Genomic DNA, 22,448 nt, shown 5'->3' on the forward strand with positions numbered 1-22,448 from the left:
CAAAATGTTGATGGATTTTACATAAAAACCTCTTCATCATTTATCAGTAAAACTGAATATTCATAGGCTAGAGGAGGATGTGATTCATGTGTATGTATACTTATGAATGTGTCGCTAAAATCTAGAGTTGTATGCCCATGAAAAATGCTTTTCAGCTGCTGGATTTTACAGAAACATAAAACATACCTTAACACCACAATCAGCCCTGCAGTGACAGAACTTTACTGGGGATTTTTCTTCCCGAACGTCACAATCGTAGACAGAAACCCTTATATAAAGTATAATTTACAGTATAAGAACCATATGAGAGCAAAGCAAAACACACATGAAAAGAAATTCAATAAATTCGGCAGAGGGAAGGGAAAACTGTAGAGATGTCTATATGCATTTTTAAAAGAATTTCATTCAAATCGACTCGAAATTATTCATTTGACTTAACTGATGACTCGGTTCTCCTGATAAAATACAGCCAGTTTCTGCTGCTCTCCAAGTTTAAGACAACAGATCTCAGCAGTCAGTGATTTTACTCTAAGGCAAGTAAGACATGTATTTGATTTCAGTAACTTGGAAACATCTTTGGTCATCTGTTGTGATCTTTATATACAACAAAAAGTACACCGGGCTGATGATTTCATTTGTAACAAGCTAGAACACAGAAGAAGAGCTGAATCTGAATAAAAAGAGAGTTGTATTTATAACACAGCCTTCTGCTGAAACCCCATTTCTACCTACAAACACATCAAGAACAACTGGCCCATTCATAATTACGTATTAATGAGAAGGTTGCTATTGAAATGATAAATCAGTAACAATTACATTGATTTATAATCCCTAGCTCAGTGCTGACATTATTGGCTTTGTGCAAGGCTGATATAAACGATTCCCCAATACGAGCTTTGAGAGGCACTGTAGCTTTATGAGGAGGATCTATCCAATGTCTCTGCTGGTAAATGAAATTCCCCAAATAACACTTACTCTTAGATTTACGTCTCTGAAAAATCTCATAACTGGATTCTGCATGGACAGTACATGCAAGTCAGTTAAACAAGCTAAACACAGATGGATAAAATGACACACAAACTTAAAATACTATACAATGGCAAGAAAAAGTATGTGAAGCCCTAATAATGAACTGGTTTTCTACAGTGATTTGCCATAAAATGTGATCTGATCCTCATCTAGGTCATAACAACAGTGTGCATAAGTTGACAACACACAAATAAATCTACTTTCTTGTGGGTTTTTTTTTTTTTTTGAAAAAACCCATAAAACATTCACAGTGCTGAAGGAAAATAATGTGAACCCATAGACTAATTATTTTAATGAAAGCTAATTTGTGTCAGAAGCTGGCAAACTGGAGTCCAATTAATAAAAATGAGTTTAAAGGTGTGGTTTAGTGCTACTTTGATTAATAATAAGACACTCAAACATTTTAAGATGGCTGTCCTTCAGAAACTTCAGCTCTTATGAACCATGCCTTGAAAATTGACCACTCTAAGGGGCTAATCACACCAGCGCTTTAAACACTTGGAAACGCTCTTTTTTTAAAAAAAAGAGCAGAGTGACGTGGCTTTTTATATTGCTAAGCAACCACCGAGTCAGCTGTCTTGTCAATCAAATATTGAAGCGTGAGCGCTCTTTTGCTGTTAAAGGTATAGCGGAAGATTTTCCCGAATTATTTAAAAGAACCGCCCCTCGATATTTTTAAAAAAATGCACACGCAACACTCCCGAGAGGGAACGCCTGTTAAACGCGTGCACGAGACAGAGAGAGAGAGAGCATGCAGGAGCTCAGTTCTTCTCTTCGCTCTGTTTACAAGTTTCTGTCGGCATGTTTAACGTGTCTGTGCAGTTTGTGACTTGTGCCAGGGCTAGCATCGCTAATCATAGCTTACATCAACTTTTACTAGCAGTGATTTTAAATGGATTCTCCAAATAGCATGACAAAATTTACCTTTCCAGTAGAAACTTCGCGTGGGAAGCCCAACCTGTCCTTTTAGCTCACGCCAGCGTGTGAAATAGTCTCCCATAAACATTCTGGTCTTGTTTCTTTCTTTATAGTCCTTTCTCTTCTTGTCATACAATTCGTAGACACTTTTTCTCTTGCGACCCTCAGGCATTTTGAAAAAAAAAACACAGCGAGAACGCGAGCTTCAATGAATGGTTGAAACCGTAGCACAACACACATACACGGGAAAGTGTGCATGTGCAGCAAGCGAACCTAGAGGCGAGCACGTACGACGGTTATATGTCAACATATAATCAGAATAGACCAAGACCAATAGTCTTGATGATCCACCCGGAAACGGAAATCTTCCGCTATACCTTTAACTGTCATATTAGCAGAAACTTTTAAAAAAAAGGGTGCTTGCTCTGACCTTGTTTGAGGGTGAGAGGTGCACAAACACGCAGGAGAGAGAGAGCGAGTGGAGTCCGGTTCTTCAAAGCAACTGTAAACTTCCCTCACCACAACGTAAGGCCCGCCTCTTCCCTCATTTGATTGGACAATGGAAAGACGCAAATGATGTCGGGCGCTTCTCCGCTCTCAGCACTCTTTCAAAAGTGTGTGCTGCGCCTGGCGGCAAAAAAACGCAAGGCGCTCGGCGAACATAAACAGCGCGCAAACGCTCCCTGCCCTTAGAATATCATTCATAAAAAAGGCGCATGCAACTGCCATAAACGCTTTTGGTGTGATCGACCCCTAAAGATATCTGATCAAGAGTTGTTGCACTCCATAAGGCTGAAAAGGGATACAAAACAATCTCCAAATGCTTAGACATCCATCAGTCGACAGTAAGGCTGCACGATAAATTGCATGCAATTGTCACACACATCTCATCAGTAAAGCCTTGATTAGTAATAAAAAGGTTGATTAGAAAGGTTCCTAGATTAGTAATAAATCACCATCAGCTGCTTTCAGATGGAGCAGCATTTACTACACAGAGCCGTAGTTCACTTACAAGAGGGGAAATATTACATTCATAATAGCAAGCAATTCATCCCCGATTATGAATGTAATCTTTCCCCTCTTGTCAGTGAACTACAGCTCTGTGTAGTAAATGCTGCTCTATTTGAAAGCAGCTGATGGCGATTTATTACTAATCAAAGAACCGGCTTTACTGACGAGATGCAAGATGTAATAATGCAAGATGACAATCACATGCGATTTGTCATGCAGCCCTAGGCGACAGTTACAGAAATTGTCTATAAATGTTGACCTTTAATACTGTAGCTACCCTTCCTAGAAGGACAAACACAGAATACTCAATGAAGTAAAGAATAACCCACGAGTAACAGCTAAAGGCTTGAAGACATAATTGGAACTGGCACACATCTCTGTTCATGAGTCTACCATACGTACTAGGGATGGCACGGTTCATGAAAAAAATCCGAACCGTTCGGTTCGCTTGTCTCGGTTCGGAGCGTGTGTGTGTCGCACGGTTCGACGGTTCATGGCATGCGCAATGTATGTGACCTCAGATAGCGTGTCCCTTTCGCGCGAAAGAAGAGGTGACTGGTGTGGATAGAGTGCTGCAGGTCATGTTACGTGTTGAAATGGCAAGTCTGCCCAGAGTTGGAGAATGCGCCAGCGTCGTATAAGTTTGGTGTGTGGATGTTTTTACCTATGATGACAGCGGAAATCAAACAATAGATAGAACTGCAGTCTATGGGTTGAATGTGTTTGAACAGCCACACGCGACAGCCTTCTCTCCGCCCATTTATCTAATCTGAGGTACTGAACACAATTGTTTTATGTCTTTTCTGACTTTTGCGGGGAACATACGGTGAACAGCGCTATTTTTAAGTGGACAAAAGAGACGGATTTAAATACTACAGGTGTGAACGTTATGTTTCTCTCTCGTCCACATATATTTAAGCAGCCTCTCAGTGATAAATCTTAGAGCTACAATGAAGTTGGCAGTTTGATAAATGCAAGTTATCTTTGTGTGCTAAAAAGGCACATAAGTTCATGTAGATACACAGTCTATTTTTTGCCAAATAAATAAAAAGCATGTTGAAATCATCAATGTCTTCCCTCTTGCTGTATCAAAATCTCGCCTGGCTTTCCTCAGAGATGGTCCCAATAATGTGCTTAAAGTCAAATTCAGTTTGTGCATTAGTACATGATATAACTTTTTAATACAGTTATCCTAAAACGTGGATAATTAAGACATTAATAAGATAATACATTTCTGGAGTGTTAAAAAATTAAAAGAAAAAAATAACAACAAGAACCGTACTGAACCGAGAACCGTGACCACAAAACTGTGATACGAACCGAACCGAGGGTTTTGTGAACTGTGCCACCCCTAATACATACAGTAAGTCTTTGAATAGGCTCTCCCGAAAAACATTGCTGTGAGCCTAAAGTTTGCAAAAGAACATCTTGGCAAACCCCAATATTTTATGGACTGATGAAACAAAAGTCGAATTGTTTGGGAAAAATTCTACAACGCGAAAAGGGCACAGCTTACCAACACCAAACCATCATCCCAACCGTGAAGTACGGTGGTGGGAACATCATGATTTGGGCAGGCTTTGCTGCCTGAGGGCCTGGACTACTTGCCATGATCGAGGGAAAAACGAATCCCAAAGTTTAACAAAATATCCTTATGTCAGGGTGGCTGGCCGCAAGTTGAAGCTCAGTAGAAGTTGGTTGATGCAGCAAGACATTGACCTTAAGCATCAGAGTAAATCCAGCACAGACGGCTTAAGAAAAATAAAATGTGCCATTTGGAGTAGTCAAAGCCTAGACCTTAACCTCATAGAGATGCGGTTGAATGACCTAAAGAGAGCGGTTTACACCAGACATCCTACAACTGTGTGTGAGTTGAAGTGGTTTTGTAAAGGTGAATGGGTAAAAATTCCTTCTGAATGATGTGCAGGTCTGATTCAGAACTACTGAAAGTGCTTGCTTGAAGTAATTGCTGGCAAAGGAGGTTCAATAAGCTATTAAATCCAAGGGTTCACTTATATTTTCCTCCAGCACTGTGAATGTTTAATGGGTGTTTTCAAAAAGACACAAGAACCTAGAATTATTTGTGTGTTGTCAGCTTATGCACATTGTGTTTGTTGTGACCTAGATGAGAATCAGATGACAGTTTATGGCAAATAACTGTAGAAAACTAGTTCATTCCTAGGGGTTCCCATGCTTTTTCTTGCCACTGTAACAATTTTTCGCTGTTAAAACAATCTGTACTTCTAGAAGCAGGGTTCCCATACCTTAGTTATCTTCAAATTCAAGGACCTTTCAAGGACTTTCCAGGTCCAATACCCTCAAATTCAAGGACTTAATGTGGGAACACATTTCAAATGAGAGCAAGGTTACATCGTGTTACCTTTTAAGAAACGTTGTTACAGTTCCCTTTTGAGGGAACTTGCGCTGCATCACTACGGTGACACTTTGGGGACGCTTCCAGGGGTAAGTGCGTCTGAATGTGTATATCAAATTCAACCAATGGGGAGGCTTAACGACAAAGACAGGGTAACGCGGGAGCCAGGAAGTATATCGCCATCTGAAATAAGATGGCGATACAGGGACGCAGGAAGTATGGCAAGGGAGACGCAGTGTCTCGTTCCCTTCTCAGGGAACAACAGTTAAATACGTAACCCAAGATGTTTTCATGTGTTAAACACAACCATGCAAAAAACATTTTGGTATGAATCAACATACAGAAGATATAAGCATTTAAAGGGAACAGTTTAACATGTGTGCTTAAAAGGCTAGAAATTATATTATGATATTATCCTACACCACACAAGGAAAAATATGGATTTTTTTCAGAAAACTTCTTGCATAAAATAGATTCAAACCCTTTCAATGACCTGTATCTATGTATGTATATTTTCAAAAACTTCCCCTTGAATTATTTCCCCCAGATTCACAAACTTTCAAAGATTTCAAGAACCCGTGGGAACCCGGTAGAAGCTCAGAAGCAATCTTTCTAGCAATGTTTTAAAATGGTAGATATTAAGCAGTTGGGTCAACATTTTTCTTCTCAGGTTGAGAGGTAAAAGATAAAGAGACATGCAGGTTTAATGAAGGATGAAAATGCACAACCGACACCACCCTCACATCGCAGGTCAAAGACCTCCAGCTAAATTGTAGTCATCAAAAGGAGATAACTGTTCTCATTTGCTCAACTTCGTTCTATCATCAAGCATATTTTGATAGAGAAACAGAGCTTCAAGCACCTACAGAGAAAATGATTTCATCTCTCATATAAGACTACGCCTCATAAAGAGACAAAAAATCCATAACATGTCCCATCAAAAATAATCGTTATCTTCGAGAATAAAGTCTGACAGGCTATATTTTACAAGCACACATGATTTCTAACAAAAGCATTTATTGACTATTTCTGTGTATAAAACAAAAACGTTATCTTAATTAATATATCAAGACAACAGTAATAAGATAACTGTTAATGAGATAAGAGATTCTGCTATTTATAAGACAGATCACACAATTAAAGTAGTGCAAAAACTATTCTAGGAAGATTTAATGCTTTTTCTAACAATTAAACCAGACTGCATTAAAATAATTATGGAGAACGACATAATCACAGAGGCCACCCATGTTCACAAAAGCCTAATCGTACTTGAATTTAATTAAAAGCTACGGAGCGAACAAACCACACTAGTCTGATTGAAACGTTTTGATTTTAAGTGTTTTCTTGAACAAAAACCCTCCACCCATTGAACATGAGCTGTTTAAGTACTACTGTTGTGACTGCTGTATAATATGAACCTGTAAAATCAATAAGTCAGCTTTTACATCCATAATGCATATAATGGCTATCTTGCATTTAGGACTGAAGTATACAATGTAGAGTGGTGGGGGAATATTGGCTGTGAAGGGACACTGACATGCACTCATGTCTTTGTGGAGCGTCAGAGGCCTGCTGGTTAATGAAGAGAGAGTTTCTGACCAGGAGGTCAGTTATGCTGTTCGGCTGACACTGTGAGGCTTTACCTCCTGCAGCTGTGTCCCATTTGCTCCAGCCATGCTGTGGCATGCCTGCTCCATCTGTTTGTTGTAGATGTGAGAACTCTGACCATAAATGAAGAACATCACTGTGAATCTGTATGTATCTAAAAGCAGCTGGCTTACTTCTTGCTCGAATTAGAAACAAGTAAGTCTTTGATCAACTGGTCCAAACAAAAATCAGCATTAAAGCTGTGTGCATCTAACAAATGATGACTTTATTCTTCTGAATGAGATAAAACTTAATTAAAATGTAACTAGAATTGGTATTCCACTGGTTTCAATTTTAATGAAAATCTTCCCATTGATCTCCTCAAAGCACAAGAAGCATTTAAAGGAATTCACTCAAAAATAATGTGATAGTTTCCCCAATAAAGACAATTCTGTCATGAAATAGCCTCATGTCATTTTACACCTGTACAACCTTTTTATTATCTTCAGAACTCCAATTAATATAGCCTGGGTGCCAGCCGAACTTAGCCCCGCCCACAACAATTAAGGATGGGAAGTTTGGTCTGGAGTCGCTCCGTTGTGGCGCAACTATGCTCGAACAAAAACTGTTCAGACCAATCAAATTGTCAGGGCGGGCTATATAAAGATGCCATCACAACATAAGTCACACATTCGGTTGCTCTGATTGGTTGTAGGTCTATTTAATTGAGTGCAGAGGCATTTTTTGTCCTGGTTCGGTTGAAACATGCCCCATAATCACAGCCCAATGGAGCGTATCAGACTTAAATTCTGACTAGAATTGAGTATGACAACGTTAGGCTACAATTAATGGGATATTTTACCCAAAATTGAAAATTCTCTAAAGAACACAAAAAAGATATTTTGATAAATGATGGTAAGCACACAGATGATTGTAACCATTGACTTCCACAGTAAGAAAAAAAAACAGAATTTAATGAGTACCATCAACTGTGTGCTTTAGAGATGTAAAGATTACCTGATTAATGGTTTTTATATCGTGTTACAGCTCGAAAACCCCTGTCCAGCATCAACCAATTTAAGCAGTGACATAAGACAAACACATTAAATTCACATCTGCTTCTCTGTGTTTGTGATGACAGTGCTTCACTTTTTTTCACATTTAGGGAAATGTAGTTGTTCATGTTTACTTAATATTTCTTTAGACAGATTTCTATTCATTTTCCATTAAATTATGTGATCTGATGAGTTCAAAGCTCCGTTCTACTCCGTTTATTTCGCGATTGCTGTGAGCGCAGGTGTCATGCCGCTTACTTACTTAGCTCAGGCTACCTGCCATCATCATCCATATCTTGCTGTTATGGAAATATCATAAATTACGTATGATGCTATCGAAAGCTAGGCCAGGCTAGTTGTATGGCTGGACGGAAAAGTGCACTATTATTAAGTACACTAAATAAGAAGACATAATATATACACATTTAAAGATGTTAACTTTCAAATATAAAGTAAAATCATTCACTGGCTTCCCTGTTGAGTCGATGAGGTATGAGTAAATGTCCGGGTAAGACACCACTGGGTGGGGTTGTCAACTTACACCAATTTGATGCTGGGAGAATGAAGGGACATGTTTTTAAATTGACCAAATTAAGTTTGTGGATGTATCTTTCAGGCTCTATTGCAGGCAGGGTGGACATATAATTCCTTGACATGTTAAATGTGATTTAATTTTTACGTTATTCATGCCTGCCGGCTGTATATGGAGGTTGCTTTGTGCCGCTTTTTTGTATGGAAGTCTATAGGAAGTCTAGTTTGTTTTCCCCTAAAAAGGGGCGGTGACGAAAATGACATTTAAGTTCCCGAATGTGCTGGTAGTAAACCCCTGTCCAGCATCAACCAATTTAAGCAATGATGTGAGACACATTAAATTCACATCTGCCTCTATGTGTTAGTGATGACCGTGCTTCACTGACTGAATTTCAATTAAAAAAAAAATCAAATTTAGGGAAATCTAGTTGTACATGTTAACTTAATATTTCTTTATACTGATTTCTATTCATTTTCCATTAAATTATGTGATCTAAGTTATTCATGCCAGCCAGCTGTGTACGGACGTTGCTTTGTGCTACTTTTTTCTGTAGAAGTCTTTGGGAAGTCTAGTTTATTTTCCCCTAAAAAGGGGCAGTGACGAAAATGACATTTAAGTTCCCGGGGGTGCTGGTAGTACTTATAAGCGGACAGATGATTGCTGATTTGTACTGCATTTGTATGAAAATCTGATTTACTTGTGTTTTACCTGATGAACATTTATCTCACGACGTAAATGTGCCATGATTAATGTTATTTGTTTGATGTTTATGTGAACAAAATACACTTATATTTAAAATCTATTTTATATTTGATTTGCATCAGTACTTTTTTTACATTTCTAAAAATTGTTTACAAAACCATGATAATATCAATAATTGTGGTGATTTTGGTCACTATGACAGTGATGTAAATACTGTTTCATCTCTAGTGTGCTTACCATCATTAATCAAAATATCTTCATCATCATTTATCACAATACTTCTATAATATTGGTTTTCCTACTATGGAAGTCAATGGTTACAGCAGCTGAGTGCTTACCATCATTTATCAAAATATCTTCTTTTGAGTTCATCAAAATAAAAAAAAACTCATATAGGTTTAGAACAACATGAAGGTGAGTAAATTAGGGCTGGGTTTCGATTCAAATTTCAAGGATCGATTCGATTTCGATTCTCAAGATCTTGAATCGATTATCATTATTCTATTCGATCCGATCTGATCTTTGAGATTTAGATATGTGTTTTTGAAACTGTAGTTATGCAACATATTGATAATATTTGCATTTCTGGAGTTTTCAAAACAACCGCTTGCTTAACCTTACTGACCACCATGTTCATTGTTTTAACGAACAAAATGATTTAATTACAAGAAAATATCAAAACGATGGTGAAAGGCGGTGTCACGGTGGGCAAGTGATCTTACCGCTGAGAGACTGAAGCACCGGTTATCACGTATCACCGAATATTGCGGCAAGCCTAATTCCATTACACAGCAAGTTTAAGTTATTAATTATTAAATCGATCCTCTGAGTTACGGATCGATCTTTAGAAATTAATATGAAAATCGATTCAGAATTGGTGAATCAATTTTTTCAACACTGCCCTAGAGTAAATGATGACAGAATTTTCATTTTTGGGTGAACTATTCCTTTAAGACAATTTTGATGTAATTCGATATTACATCCAACTGAAACTGTCAAGACCAATTTCCCCATAATTTACACTCAACACAAATAAAGTTATATTAAAGGTGCAGTCAGTGTGTACATTTTAGGAGAATCTATTGACAGAAATGCAATATACATGTACATAACTATGTTTTCAGTTGTGTATAAAGACCTTACAAAATGAACCATTATGTTTTTTTACTTTAAAATAAGCCATTACTGTACACATACACCACCCTAACATGAAAGTCTGCATTTTTTTAAATTAACCCTAAATGGACAAACTGCTCTACAGAGAACATTTTGTCACTATGTTGTCTCATGATACGTTTGTCCTTTGGCAGCTACTGTGCTTATATCTGCTTTGAAAGGGAGGGGTGAGCTGTGGACTGAGCCTTTGGTTGCAATTCATAACCTCACCGCTAGATGCCACTAAAATCTTCACACTGCACCTTTAAAAAATATCTAGGCTTTTCTTAACCTTTCTTATAGCAGTGAATAGTGCCTGGGTTTAAATGCTCCAAAAAGTACACCCACAATAAACCAAATGACTTAAAGGTGCAGTGTGTAATTTTTAGAAGGATCTCTTGACAAAAATGCAAAATAATATACAAAACTAAATTATCAGGGGTGTATAAAGACCTTTCATAATGAACCCTTATGTGTTTATTGCCTTAGAATGAGACGTTTTATCTACATACACAGAGGGTCCACTTACATGGAAGCCGCCATTTTGTGCAGCCATCTTTCTACAGAAGCCCTTAACGGACAAATTTTTTTACTAAGTTGTCTCCAACGATGACATGTTTGACTGGTGGCGGCTACCGTAGATTCTCTTATTTGTTTTTAAAAGCAAGAGGTGAGCAGTGGACTGAGCCGTTGGTTGCAATTCGCAACCTCACCACTAGATGCCACTAAAATGTACATACTGCACCTTTAAAACAATTCGTTTGTGAGAAAAAAACATTTATATTTTGAGTATATTTAGCAAATTATTATTTTGCATTAATTATAACTTTATAACAGCTTCCTCAAAAGATGACAGGTAGTTTGCCTTTGCTGCATCATTAAGGGACCCCACTATTTAAATTTGACTGGAAAATTCCTTGGATCGCTACTCAGGCTATTCCTTTGAACCGACCCCCCCCTCTCATGCAGGAACAGAAGAACAACAGTAGAAATATTTAGTTACGTCTGCATATCAAACACAAAGACGTTGTCACTGAATTGCAGGATTGAGGATTTAACAACAGCGATTTTCTTTGGGCTGTTGGGGTATACTTGGCATCAAGCATCTTACAAAAATCTCCCAACATCCTGTAAAGCCAGGGATTTTGCTAGGCAACAAGAGTAATGGGATTTTAAAAATGGTGAGTGTTTGAACATCTCTACCAAAATCTCTGTTCTCTCAAAAGCCACCTGATTGAACCAGACCAGTAGGCTGTACTTACGCATGTATAATATGCATTGATCTGTTCTGTCTAACCTCCATGTTGCAATTTAGACTATTTCCCCAGTGCAGTTTGACTCCTATCAGCTGTTATTGCCATGTCTGTGGGAGATGTGTGCATGTGAGAATTATTGGGTCTTTGACAGGACTGACACGTAAAACCCTCAATCCTCATCCATCAACAGATCCTCAACATAACTGGTAAGTCTGGTCTAAGAGATAAGGGGAATGTCAAGCTGAATTTATAAGGATTAACTTTTAAAGCCTACCTTCCTTCACACCTCAACACACATGCTCTATTCACAACACTCATTTTCTGCTGTATATCTACCCGAGTGTACATGCCCTGAGGGAGGCAAACCTTTGTTTTCTGAGATACTGAAGATTCTTACAGGCTGAACAGATGTCAGTACCTAAGTGCTGCCAGGTGTGAGATCAAGCACAGATAACAAGAATCACTCTGCAATCTTGTAATCAGCCTTGGGCAATCGCCAAGAGCTTCCAGTAACACTCATCAAAAGATGGCAAGAAAGAGAGAGGCGGGGGAAAGAAAATGGCTCTAACATGTGGCCAATTTCCTCTTCTGTCCATGGCATCTCCCCTCCATCAGCTGAACTCTTGCGCTCGATGTGTTCTCGCTCTCTCTCTCAACAGTTACTCTTCCCTCACTACAACTCCCTTAACGTTGTGGGGTATTGAAGCATTTTGTGTTTCTGACCGGGTGAATGGGTCCATGGCAAATACAAAAGTAATAGTTCACTCAACATTCTATCATCATTTCCTCACACTTTTCCGTACAACGGAATTTTGTAAGCTCCAAATGCCATGAGAGTGAGAGTAAATGATGACAGAATCATTTAATATTTTGGGGTGAAACATTTCTGGGTTCCCACACCTTAGTTAACTTCAAATCCTTTCAAAGACTTTCCAGGTGCAATACCCTCAAATTCAAGGACTAAATGTGGGGACACATTTTAAGTGAGAGCTACATTGTGTTACCTTTTAAGATACATTGTTACAGTTCCCTTTCGAGGGAACTCGAGCTGCGTCACTGAGGAGACACGCCTCCAGTGGTAAGTGCGTCTGAATGTGTATATTAAATTCAACCAATGGTGAGGCTTAACGACAAAGACAGAGTGATGCGGGAGCCAGGAAGTATATAGCTGTCTGAAATATTGCCAAAGACGGTGTTACAGGGACGCAGGAAGTATGGCGCCTCGTTCCCTTCTCAGGAAACAACAGTTACATACGTAATCCGAGACATTTTCATGTGTCAAAAACAACTATGCAAAAAAGCATTTGGGTATGAATCAACATTCGCATACAGAAGTTATTTTAGCATGTGGGCTTAAAAAGTCTAACATTTTTATGATATTATGCTACACCAGTGGTTCTCAAACTGGGGTCCGGTGCCCCCAGGGGGGTCGCGAGATGGTGCCAGGGGGGCCCCAGTTTTATGACATTTTATAAAATACATTCATTTATCATGAATTCTGTGTAATTAAATAAATCTAAAAAAAATAAGGCTACTAACCAACAGCACTACTTTGTATAACTTAATATGTTTTGTTTAATTAAAATGTTAAATTTTAGAACAGTTTTTGTCATAAATTTTCTTTGGGGGGGGCCGCGAAGGAATGCACCGCGGGAAAAAGTTTGAGAACCACTGTGCTACTACACAGGGAATTATATGGATTTTTTTCCAGAAAACTTCTCTCATAAAATAGATTCAAGCACTTTCAATGACCTGTATCTATGTATGTATATTTTCAAGAACTTCCCAGGGCCTTGAATCCCCCCAGATTCACACACTTTCAAGGACTTCAAGGACCCGTGGGAACCCTGCAACAGTAACGTGACTACCTGTAAGATATTAAAAGCCTTAATACTCAACCACTCACCATTACTGATCTCAGGTAGTTCGAACTTGGTAAAGTCCCACCACTGCAGCCGATAGTTTGTTTTAGCGATGTTGCTGGCTACTGCAGACTGACCATCCCCGATTACAGCACCTTTAAAGAATAAAACAACTGAAAAGGTTAGTCACATTACAACTTGACAACTAGTCAATATTTCTATAAATACAATGCACTTATATCCTTGCAGTATATCAGACCACAATAGCAGATTACAGTATTAATGCATTTCTCATTAATGCAAGCTTTTTACATTGTGTTGTGGTTTACAGGGGTCTCAAAGTGCAACCCGCAAACTAACACTAGTTTAGACATCATTATAAAAATATACAAATTATTAAACTTTCCACAGTAAACAAATCTGCAAATATTCTTGTGCGTGTTGTCTAAACAATAGCAATCCTAGTTTGTAGTTTTTATCATTTTGTCAATGACTTTATTTTGAACAAGCACAACTTCCATAAAGGTAAAATAAAATCTATTGGTCACTATGCACTTAGCAAATCAGACAAAGCACAGAGCATTAAATTTAATACAGGTCTCTGTCTGCAACATCACTCTTCTCTGAGGTAAACAAGGTGATGCCGGGCTGTCGTCTTTAACGTTCAGCCCTGTCACCATAATTACAAAAGGAAGGAAGGCAGGCTTTGGCCAAACAGCACACTTAGAGGTCCATTTGCCAGGAGAGGGTCGATCCTGTGCCCGCCAAAGAGATTAGATTTGTCTGTTATGACCTGGACTCAAGAAGATGTAATGCAGACATAAATATCTATTATGCAGCTTCTCCTTGCACTCTGCTGTCTACCCATTACTGCCAACAGACACCCAGGTGCAGTGAGCTGGCATTCAGATGGAGCGGTCTAACAGCTATAGACTAATGAGCTGGAGAGATTGTCTCGCTATAAAAGACCCTTTCAGATCAAGAATGCTATGAACTCTGCACTGAACTTAAAGGGACACTTCACTTTTTTTGAAAATATGCTCATTTTCCAGCTCTCCTATAGTTGAACATTTGATTTTTACCATTTTGGAGTCCATTCGGCTGATCTCCGGGTCTGCTGGTACCACTTTTGGCATGGCTTAGCATGATCCATTGAATCTGATTAGACCATTAGCATCGCGTTCAAAAATGACCAAAGAGTTTCCATATTTTTCCTATTTAAAACTTGACTCTTCTGCAGTTACATCGTGTACTAAGACTGACAGAAAATATGACTGTATTTGAAAGTTACCAAGGGGACTATTTTTGGGCAGTGCGTAATATCATTGCGCCTCCTGCAGCTATGTTACGGCAGCAAAGTCCTTATTACTATGCCAGAATGATAGTATATACACCTAGCCATATCTGCCTAGAAAATCGCAACTTTAAATTTTCCGTCGGTCTTAGTAAACGATGTAACTACAGAAGAGTCAAGTTTTAAATAGAAAAAACATCAAAACTCTTTGGTTATTTTTTAGCGCGATGCTAATGGTCTAATCACATTCAATGGATTATGCTAAGCTATGCTAAAAGTGCTAGCGCCATACCTGGAGATCAGCTGAATGGATTCCAAAACAGTAAAAATCAAATGTTTAACTCCAGGAGAGCTGGAAAATGAGCATATTTTCAAAAAAAGTCTCCCTTTAAGCATAATACTACACATCCGAGTAATGTGTATGTAAATTGAGAGCATAGCTAAAAGTTCACTTTCATTCACAAATAACTGAAAAACATACAGAGGAGATAAGATCCAAAAGCTTTTAAATGCCACCCCGTCAAAAAGTTTAAGACTGTCACATAAAACACACTAATGTGACAGTCATTAAAATAATAAATTAATCATTGTACTGCAATTTAGGTTTATTTTAGAGATGGTTTATAGGACTGGGGAGGAACATATGAAAATCAGAGCGAGTTTACAAGAATTAGCTACGCTTAAGTGACAATTATATAAAAAACGCACTAAAGCGAAGCTGAGGGATTAAGTATTTATCATCTGTCACAGCACAGTTACGAGCTAAACCTTTTACACGGCCGCCGTTTTCCTCAGAGACGCACACAAACTTCCCCAGAAAAAGAAACATTTGGGAGCGCCGGGTGCCTGAGGTGAATTTGTTTATGATGGACAGAGACTGCAGAAACTCTGGGGGATATACTCATTTATGTATTAATTTGCCATTTCACAGTTATTTACGTTTACACTTTAAGACATAAAAACTAAATGCAGAGAGGGACTTAAAACACCTGGTTCAAAAGTTCACCACTAGTGAGCATGTTGCTAATAAGAAAAACAACTTGCAGGTTCACATACTGTATTCTTACAAAAATATTAAAAATAAGCAAATAAAGTGAAAAAAGAGAGGGTGAGAGAGAGATTTTCTAAATGGTTGTCATAAAGACACCATCTTAATGATCTGATGTTTCAGCAAATTGCTCCTAAATTCAAGTCATCTTCTCCTAAGATCTGGAGTCTGGACTCACTTATTTCATGAACCTCAGAAGTGTAGTGTCAAATGATACAATTAATCCAAGTTGTCCAAACCTATGGGAGATCATTTGAAAGTTTGGATGATTAGTTTGACAGGTTTCAGAGTCTTGGCAGAATCAGAGCTTCCAACCATACTGTCGGATTAAACTTCTGCTCCACACCAATTACAGTCTCAACGCTCAGACATGGGCAGTTAACACAGAAGAGGTCAGGTCTACACCTTCACACAGAACAGGAAAGCTGTTACAGCTGTTAACTAATTCCCATTCCAGCTGGCATGAGGCTGTAATGTTGTCTGGATATGGCTGAACAGCCCAGTCATAATGCTGTGTCATTTGAATATATTTGAAATGCATGAACAAGAAATCTGACAGCCTGCATCTTATTTCACACAGAGGCTGCTGTGGTAGTAAGTAAAACGTCAAAATGGCAATAATATTTCAAACTTTTTATAGAACAGCTAATCAAGTATGTTGACACTTCAATCTGGCAAAGCCTTGCATTTGGCCCTCAAAGCTTTTAGAGCAGTCTTTCTGAGACTAAATGGATCCATCAACGTTGTTTAAGAGTTCTCTGTCTGATTAGGTGATTTGTCTAACCAAGCATTTGAAAAGATGTGGGTTTAGTTCACAATAGCTCAGTATCATGCTAATATTACTATTTTTGTTCTCCAGTGGAACACAAAAGGAAATTTCAAAACAAGTTGACTTCTCTCATCTCCACACAGTTTAAATGAATTGTGACTGTGGCTGTCTAAGACTGTTGTGTTCCACAGATATAAGAAAGTCACAGGCTTAGCGATAGGGTAACAACAAAAAGTTGACATAAAATAATGGCATACATTTCTTTGTGTAAACCATTTCTGAGATGCGATCAGAGTAACATACTTGTCTAAATCAATAAAACCTGTGAAGCTGGGATTGACACTGAACAATCACTATTAGCTGTATAACACTGAAATGCATATTTTATCATATTTATTTATGTTTTAAATATTAAGAATATTCTTTTATTTCTTATATTCTAATTTAATATTAATATTTAATATTTTTTATCTTAACTCTTCGCCGCCATTGACGAGATATCTCGTCAATCAAGAGAAAACGCTTCCCTGCCAATGACGAGATTTTCCGTCTTTCCACAATATCGCTATTATCCACCAGGTGGCGCCCTTCCGCAACTTTTTAAACCCGGAAGTATTGCCCTATGGCAAGCGGCTGCATGTCTGTGTCTGTTTTAAAGATCGCTCTAAATGGGATCTCTATGAAAAGTCCGTCACAAAAATGAAATTATCTCAGCTTTTTGCTCAAAATGTGTTGTTTTTGCAGAAACCTACCCATATTCAAAAGCTGATTACAAAAGAACCACTGAAGGTAGGATGAAACGTTTTTTTTTGTTTGAAAGCAGAGGGTCTGTTCTTTCATTGTGTATTGTATGTTTATATATTTAAAGAAGAACATTTTCTGGAAGGCATTAAACTTTGGTGAAAATCATGAAAGGCGCTGGCGCTGGCTGGCAACTTTTTTTTTAAAACACTGGCTGTGAAAGAGTTAATATTCTTAAAACTCAAAGTTGTGTTCTTAGGAAGGATGCACTTGCATTATTATGCTATTTTATTGTCATATCTAATCAGTGACATAAAATGGTTTTAAAAAGACAATACTATCGACTATCGCCATTATTTCTGGGGCAATTAACCAACCAATGAAAAGTAGCTATCGTGACAGGCCTAGAATACACACACACACACACAAAATATGACTGAGACCTGACAAACACTGAATGGAACAGGAGAGTATAAATGTATTGGAGATGGTTAGGAGGATATCTAGCAGGTGAGGATGATGAAGACATAAAACAAATGAGGGGGCAGGGAGGATGATGGGAAATGGAGTCTAGAGAGGGAGGCAAAAAGGGAATACATGGGGAAACAGACAGGTGGACAAACTGGAAGAGTGACAACTTCACAGAATTTTACACTAGTTTTCCATTCCTAACAAATCTAGTTCAACAGCATCCCCCTACACCTCTTTGTTATGAAATAAAGTTGTAACACATATAAGAGGATAGACTCAGCTGTGTTGTAAGAGTGGCTCAACCAGGTCTTGTACTGTACATGTGCTAAATAAGGTCATTATAATTGTCCATTTCAAAAACTGAATTTGAAATGATTACCAAGAAAAGCAACTTTCTTTATAAATATCCTTTCTGGTTATATCAAAGCTTTCCAAAATGGTTAGAACTTACTTCACGTGCCAAAACATAAATTACCGAATTGTCCAAGCAGTAAAACACAGTCACAAACACATTTCGACTCTGTCCCAAAAGAGCAGTAAAGAGAGAAAGCCTGGTTAAAGAAGCATTCCATTAAAGATAAACGAGTCTGTGCTGCAGTTTTTCATGCTCTGAAAAGTCTATAAAAACTGGGTTTCAGTCTGACAATAACAGCCTGAGGGATCCGACAGGCCTGCAGTGCTGGATGGAGCAGGACTGAATGGATCAGGGTCAGACAACATTACAGTGAGTCCCTGTTCTCCATCACTACACCTTCGTTCATTACAATCTCCATCCTAAGGTCCCCAGCTCTGCCTTTACAATAGCCCCTTATCTGCAGTTAAACAATAAATTACGAAACACACACACAGACGTAAACTTTCTAAGGAATTGTGCAGCTGTTTATCAATGACATTTGTTTGACATCCATATGACCTTTAAATAAGATACCAACCACAGTTCTGAGTGTCAGAAGAGTTGCCACATGATGAATACAGTCAATAATATAGATAACAGGGTTAACTCTGACTAATGTCGTTTTTGCAGGAAGATCATTATATCATTCACTGCGGGAAGAGGGCGTCACATTAAGGATCATATTCATGCCCGCACGAATTCCGCACCCCCAGATATCTGCAGAAAACTCTGTGGATTTACGTAGATTTTAGCATCCATCACTGAAAGTATAGATACCTCGACTAAGTGACAGAGGGCTTTGCAGTAAGTAGGGCATGAGAATGAAATCACTCATTTGCCATGATAGACAACCTACACACCTGCGACATCAGGCTTACGACCGGGTAAACCTGCCTGCTGTCTTAACGTTCTTTTAAGATCATAATAATCATAATATAGTCCGTCTTATACTCATAAATTGTAATTTATGAAATGAATTACATCAGAAGGAACAGATTCAAGCAGTCAGCTGAGTAAGGAGAGAAGAGTCTAGTGCAGGGGTGAGAAACAGGCGGCCCGCATGCCAAAACTGGCCCGTCAGCAATAATATCTGGCCCTTGCCCAGAGCCAGATTATTTTTTTACAGCAGCTGGTTCTGAAATAGATCTGTCAGGAAAAAACCTCCAGAGTGATATTTTATGTATTATTAGTGCTGTCAATCAATTAAAATATTTCATCTAGATTAATCGCATAATTGTCCTGCGATTAATCGCAACTTAAACACAGATTTTTATCTGTTTTATATTTACCTTAATGTAACACTTTTCAAGTTTTTAATACTTTAATCAACATGGGCGTGGACAAATATGGATGCTTTATGCAAATTTATGTTTATTATTATTGAAAAAGTCAACAAAAACGAGATTTTTTAAGGTTCAAAAGCAAAATCACTGCATCTTAAAGGGACACTCCACTTTTTTGAAAATATACTCATTTTCCAGCTCCCCTAGAGTTAAACACTTGATTTTACCAATTTGAAATCCATTCAACTGATCTCCGGGTCTGGCGCTAGCACTTTTAGCATAGCTTAGCACAATCCATTGAATCTGATTAGACCATTAGCATCACGCTAAAAAATAACCCAAGATATTTTTCCTATTTAAAACTTGACTCTTCTGTAGGTACATTGTACACTAAGACAGACAGAAAATAAAAAATTGCGATTTTCTAGGCAGATATGGCTAGGGACTATACTCTCATTCTGGCGTAATAATCAAGGACTTTGCTGTGGTAACATCGCTGCAGCAGGCGTAGTGATATTTGGCTGCTGCGTAATATCATTGCGTCTCCTGCAGCCATGTTACAGCAGCAAAGTCCTTGATAATTAAGCCAGAATGAGAGTATAGTCCTAACTATATCTGCCTAGAAAATCGCAACTTTTAATTTTCTGTCGGTCTTAGTACATGATGTAACTACAGAAGAGTCAAGTTTTAAATAGGAAAAATATTATATATATATATACACATATAATAACTATATATATAATAACGCTATTGTTAATTTTTAGCGCGATGCTAATGGTCTAATCATATTCAATGGACTATGCTAAGCTAGGTTAAAAGTGGCAGCGCCAGACCTGGAGATCAGCTGAATGGATTCCAAAAGGTAAAAATTAGGGCTGTCAATAGATTAAAATATTTAACCGCGATTAATCGCATGATTTCATGAGTTAACTCGCGATTAATCGGCAATTAATCGCACATTTTTATCTGTTCTAAATTTACCTAAATGTAACACTTTTTAAGTTTTTAATGCTCTAATCAGCATGGATTTGGATAATATATATGCTATATGCAAATGTACGTCTACAACAGCCTGTTTACATTTTCAACAGAACCATCAGCCATAGTTTTATAAATGTTTTTGCCTTTAGAAGACCTTGTTCTTTCTCCATTTCTGTTTGCTCCTGCATCATTTGTGACCTGTGCTGGCAAATTGAGTTGGGATGAGCAAATTTTCAAAAATGTGTCATTTATATTTTAACATTCTCTATTAAAAAACTTCAAAACAATTGGAACAATTGTTGGAATCTGACAAAGCATGACAGAACTATACCTGTTAATGCAGAGCAAAAACAATATCAATATACATATATGTTTTTCTTTTATTGTTTAATTTTGACATTGAGACAGACCACTTTAAGACTGTAGGATAATACAAGGGCTTCATATAATGACACAACAGATACTTTTCCTTAACAGTTAACCAAACATTCACTTCAGATATAACATATTATAGGTCATACCTGCGTGAATTCTTGTCAAAACAGATATTTTTAAACCTGTAATTTTGTGTTAGATGTCTATATATATCGAGCCCAGTCTCCTGAAGATGCGTATAAGTAGCACGAAGTGTCACGCACTCGCGCGTTTGTGTGCATGCGCTTCAGACGTCTGCGTCAGACATCGCTTTTAAGCCTTGTCACTCTTAATAACTCTTTTAACATCAATCAGATCCCAAACTTTATCTCTCTTAATAATTATTTTAACATCAAGAAAGTCCTGCGGTCTATTTTCTATAATTTCTGAATGCTTTTTAAAACAAAACTAAAAAGTGAAAGAAGACGCATCTTTGCTTTATATGGATTTGGGACGGTACACCTCACAGAAAATGTGCAGATAAAGAAAACAGCATGTGCAGAAAACGTGCATTTTAGATGTTTAATGACCATTTAGAGCATTGGATTCGCTAGACGAGAGCTTAATGTTCTTATTTTTATGAAAAGATCCGACTCATCTAGACAGCGGAGGTCACTTGCTGCGTCTCAATTCATCCAGCTGTGGGTCAAACAGAAATTGCGTGTTGCGTTAATCGTGCGTTAATAAAATTAGTGCCGTTAAAATTAATTTGCGTTAACGCGTTATTAACGCGTTTATTTTTACAGCCCTAGTAAAAATCTAATGTTTAACTCTAGGGGAGCTGGAAAATTAGCATTTCAAAAAAAAGCGGAGTGTCCCTTTAAAATCACTGGTAAAACTAATAGATTTGGCACACACACAAATTCAAAAACCAATATCAATATATGTTTATTGGTTGATTGACATTAAGACACAGACAGCTTTAAGATCTGCTGTTATGCAAGGATCTAATATAATGTCACACATCAGATATTTTTCCCCAACAAAACATTTACTTAAGACATAACAGATTATATCTGCGTGAAAACTGTAATTTTGTTTATGTATGCATATATCGGGGTCGCACACCTGTGTGCATGCTTCAGATGTGTCAGTCAGCACGAGGAAGATCGTTTTTGAGTCTTGTCACGCTTAATAACTCTTTCAACATCATTCAGGTCTTGAACTTTATCTCTCTTAATAACTATTTTAACATCAAGCAAGTCCTGCACTTTATTTTCTATTTCCTGCATGTTTTAAAAACCAAATCAAAATCTCTGATGCGCAAGTGGATGGAGATGCATTCTTTGTATTAGTTAAGCATTTAGGACAGTACAGCTCTTAGAAAACGTACCAATGAAGATCATTTTAGAGTTTGATAGCTTTTGGTGTTTCAATTTATCCAACAATGTGCTAAACCATGGGTCAAACTGAAATTGTGTTAAAAGAACTTACATTAATGCGCTATTAATGCCCTGGTATTAATTTTGTTTTGTCATTTTATTAAAGGAACAGTATGTAGGATTATGGCCAAAACTGATATTGCAATCACAAAACTTGTGGCTAAAACTGGTACTGCAATCACATAACTGG

At 37.8% G+C, this 22,448-nt stretch overlaps 1 protein-coding gene across 2 annotated transcripts in view; it reads right to left on the reverse strand.

The window, feature by feature from the left end:
* Positions 1-22,448, reverse strand: part of ambra1a (autophagy/beclin-1 regulator 1a) — a 90,711-nt gene that overhangs the window by 42,754 nt on the left and 25,509 nt on the right. For both annotated transcript variants that reach the window (XM_055206726.2, XM_055206727.2), the window contains exon 11: positions 13,526-13,636. In XM_055206726.2, coding sequence (XP_055062701.2) covers positions 13,526-13,636 — 111 coding nt within the window. The remainder of the gene's footprint in view (positions 1-13,525; positions 13,637-22,448) is intronic.

This window comes from Misgurnus anguillicaudatus, chromosome 21 (assembly GCF_027580225.2).
Source record: "Misgurnus anguillicaudatus chromosome 21, ASM2758022v2, whole genome shotgun sequence".
Classification (NCBI taxonomy): Eukaryota; Metazoa; Chordata; class Actinopteri; order Cypriniformes; family Cobitidae; genus Misgurnus; species Misgurnus anguillicaudatus.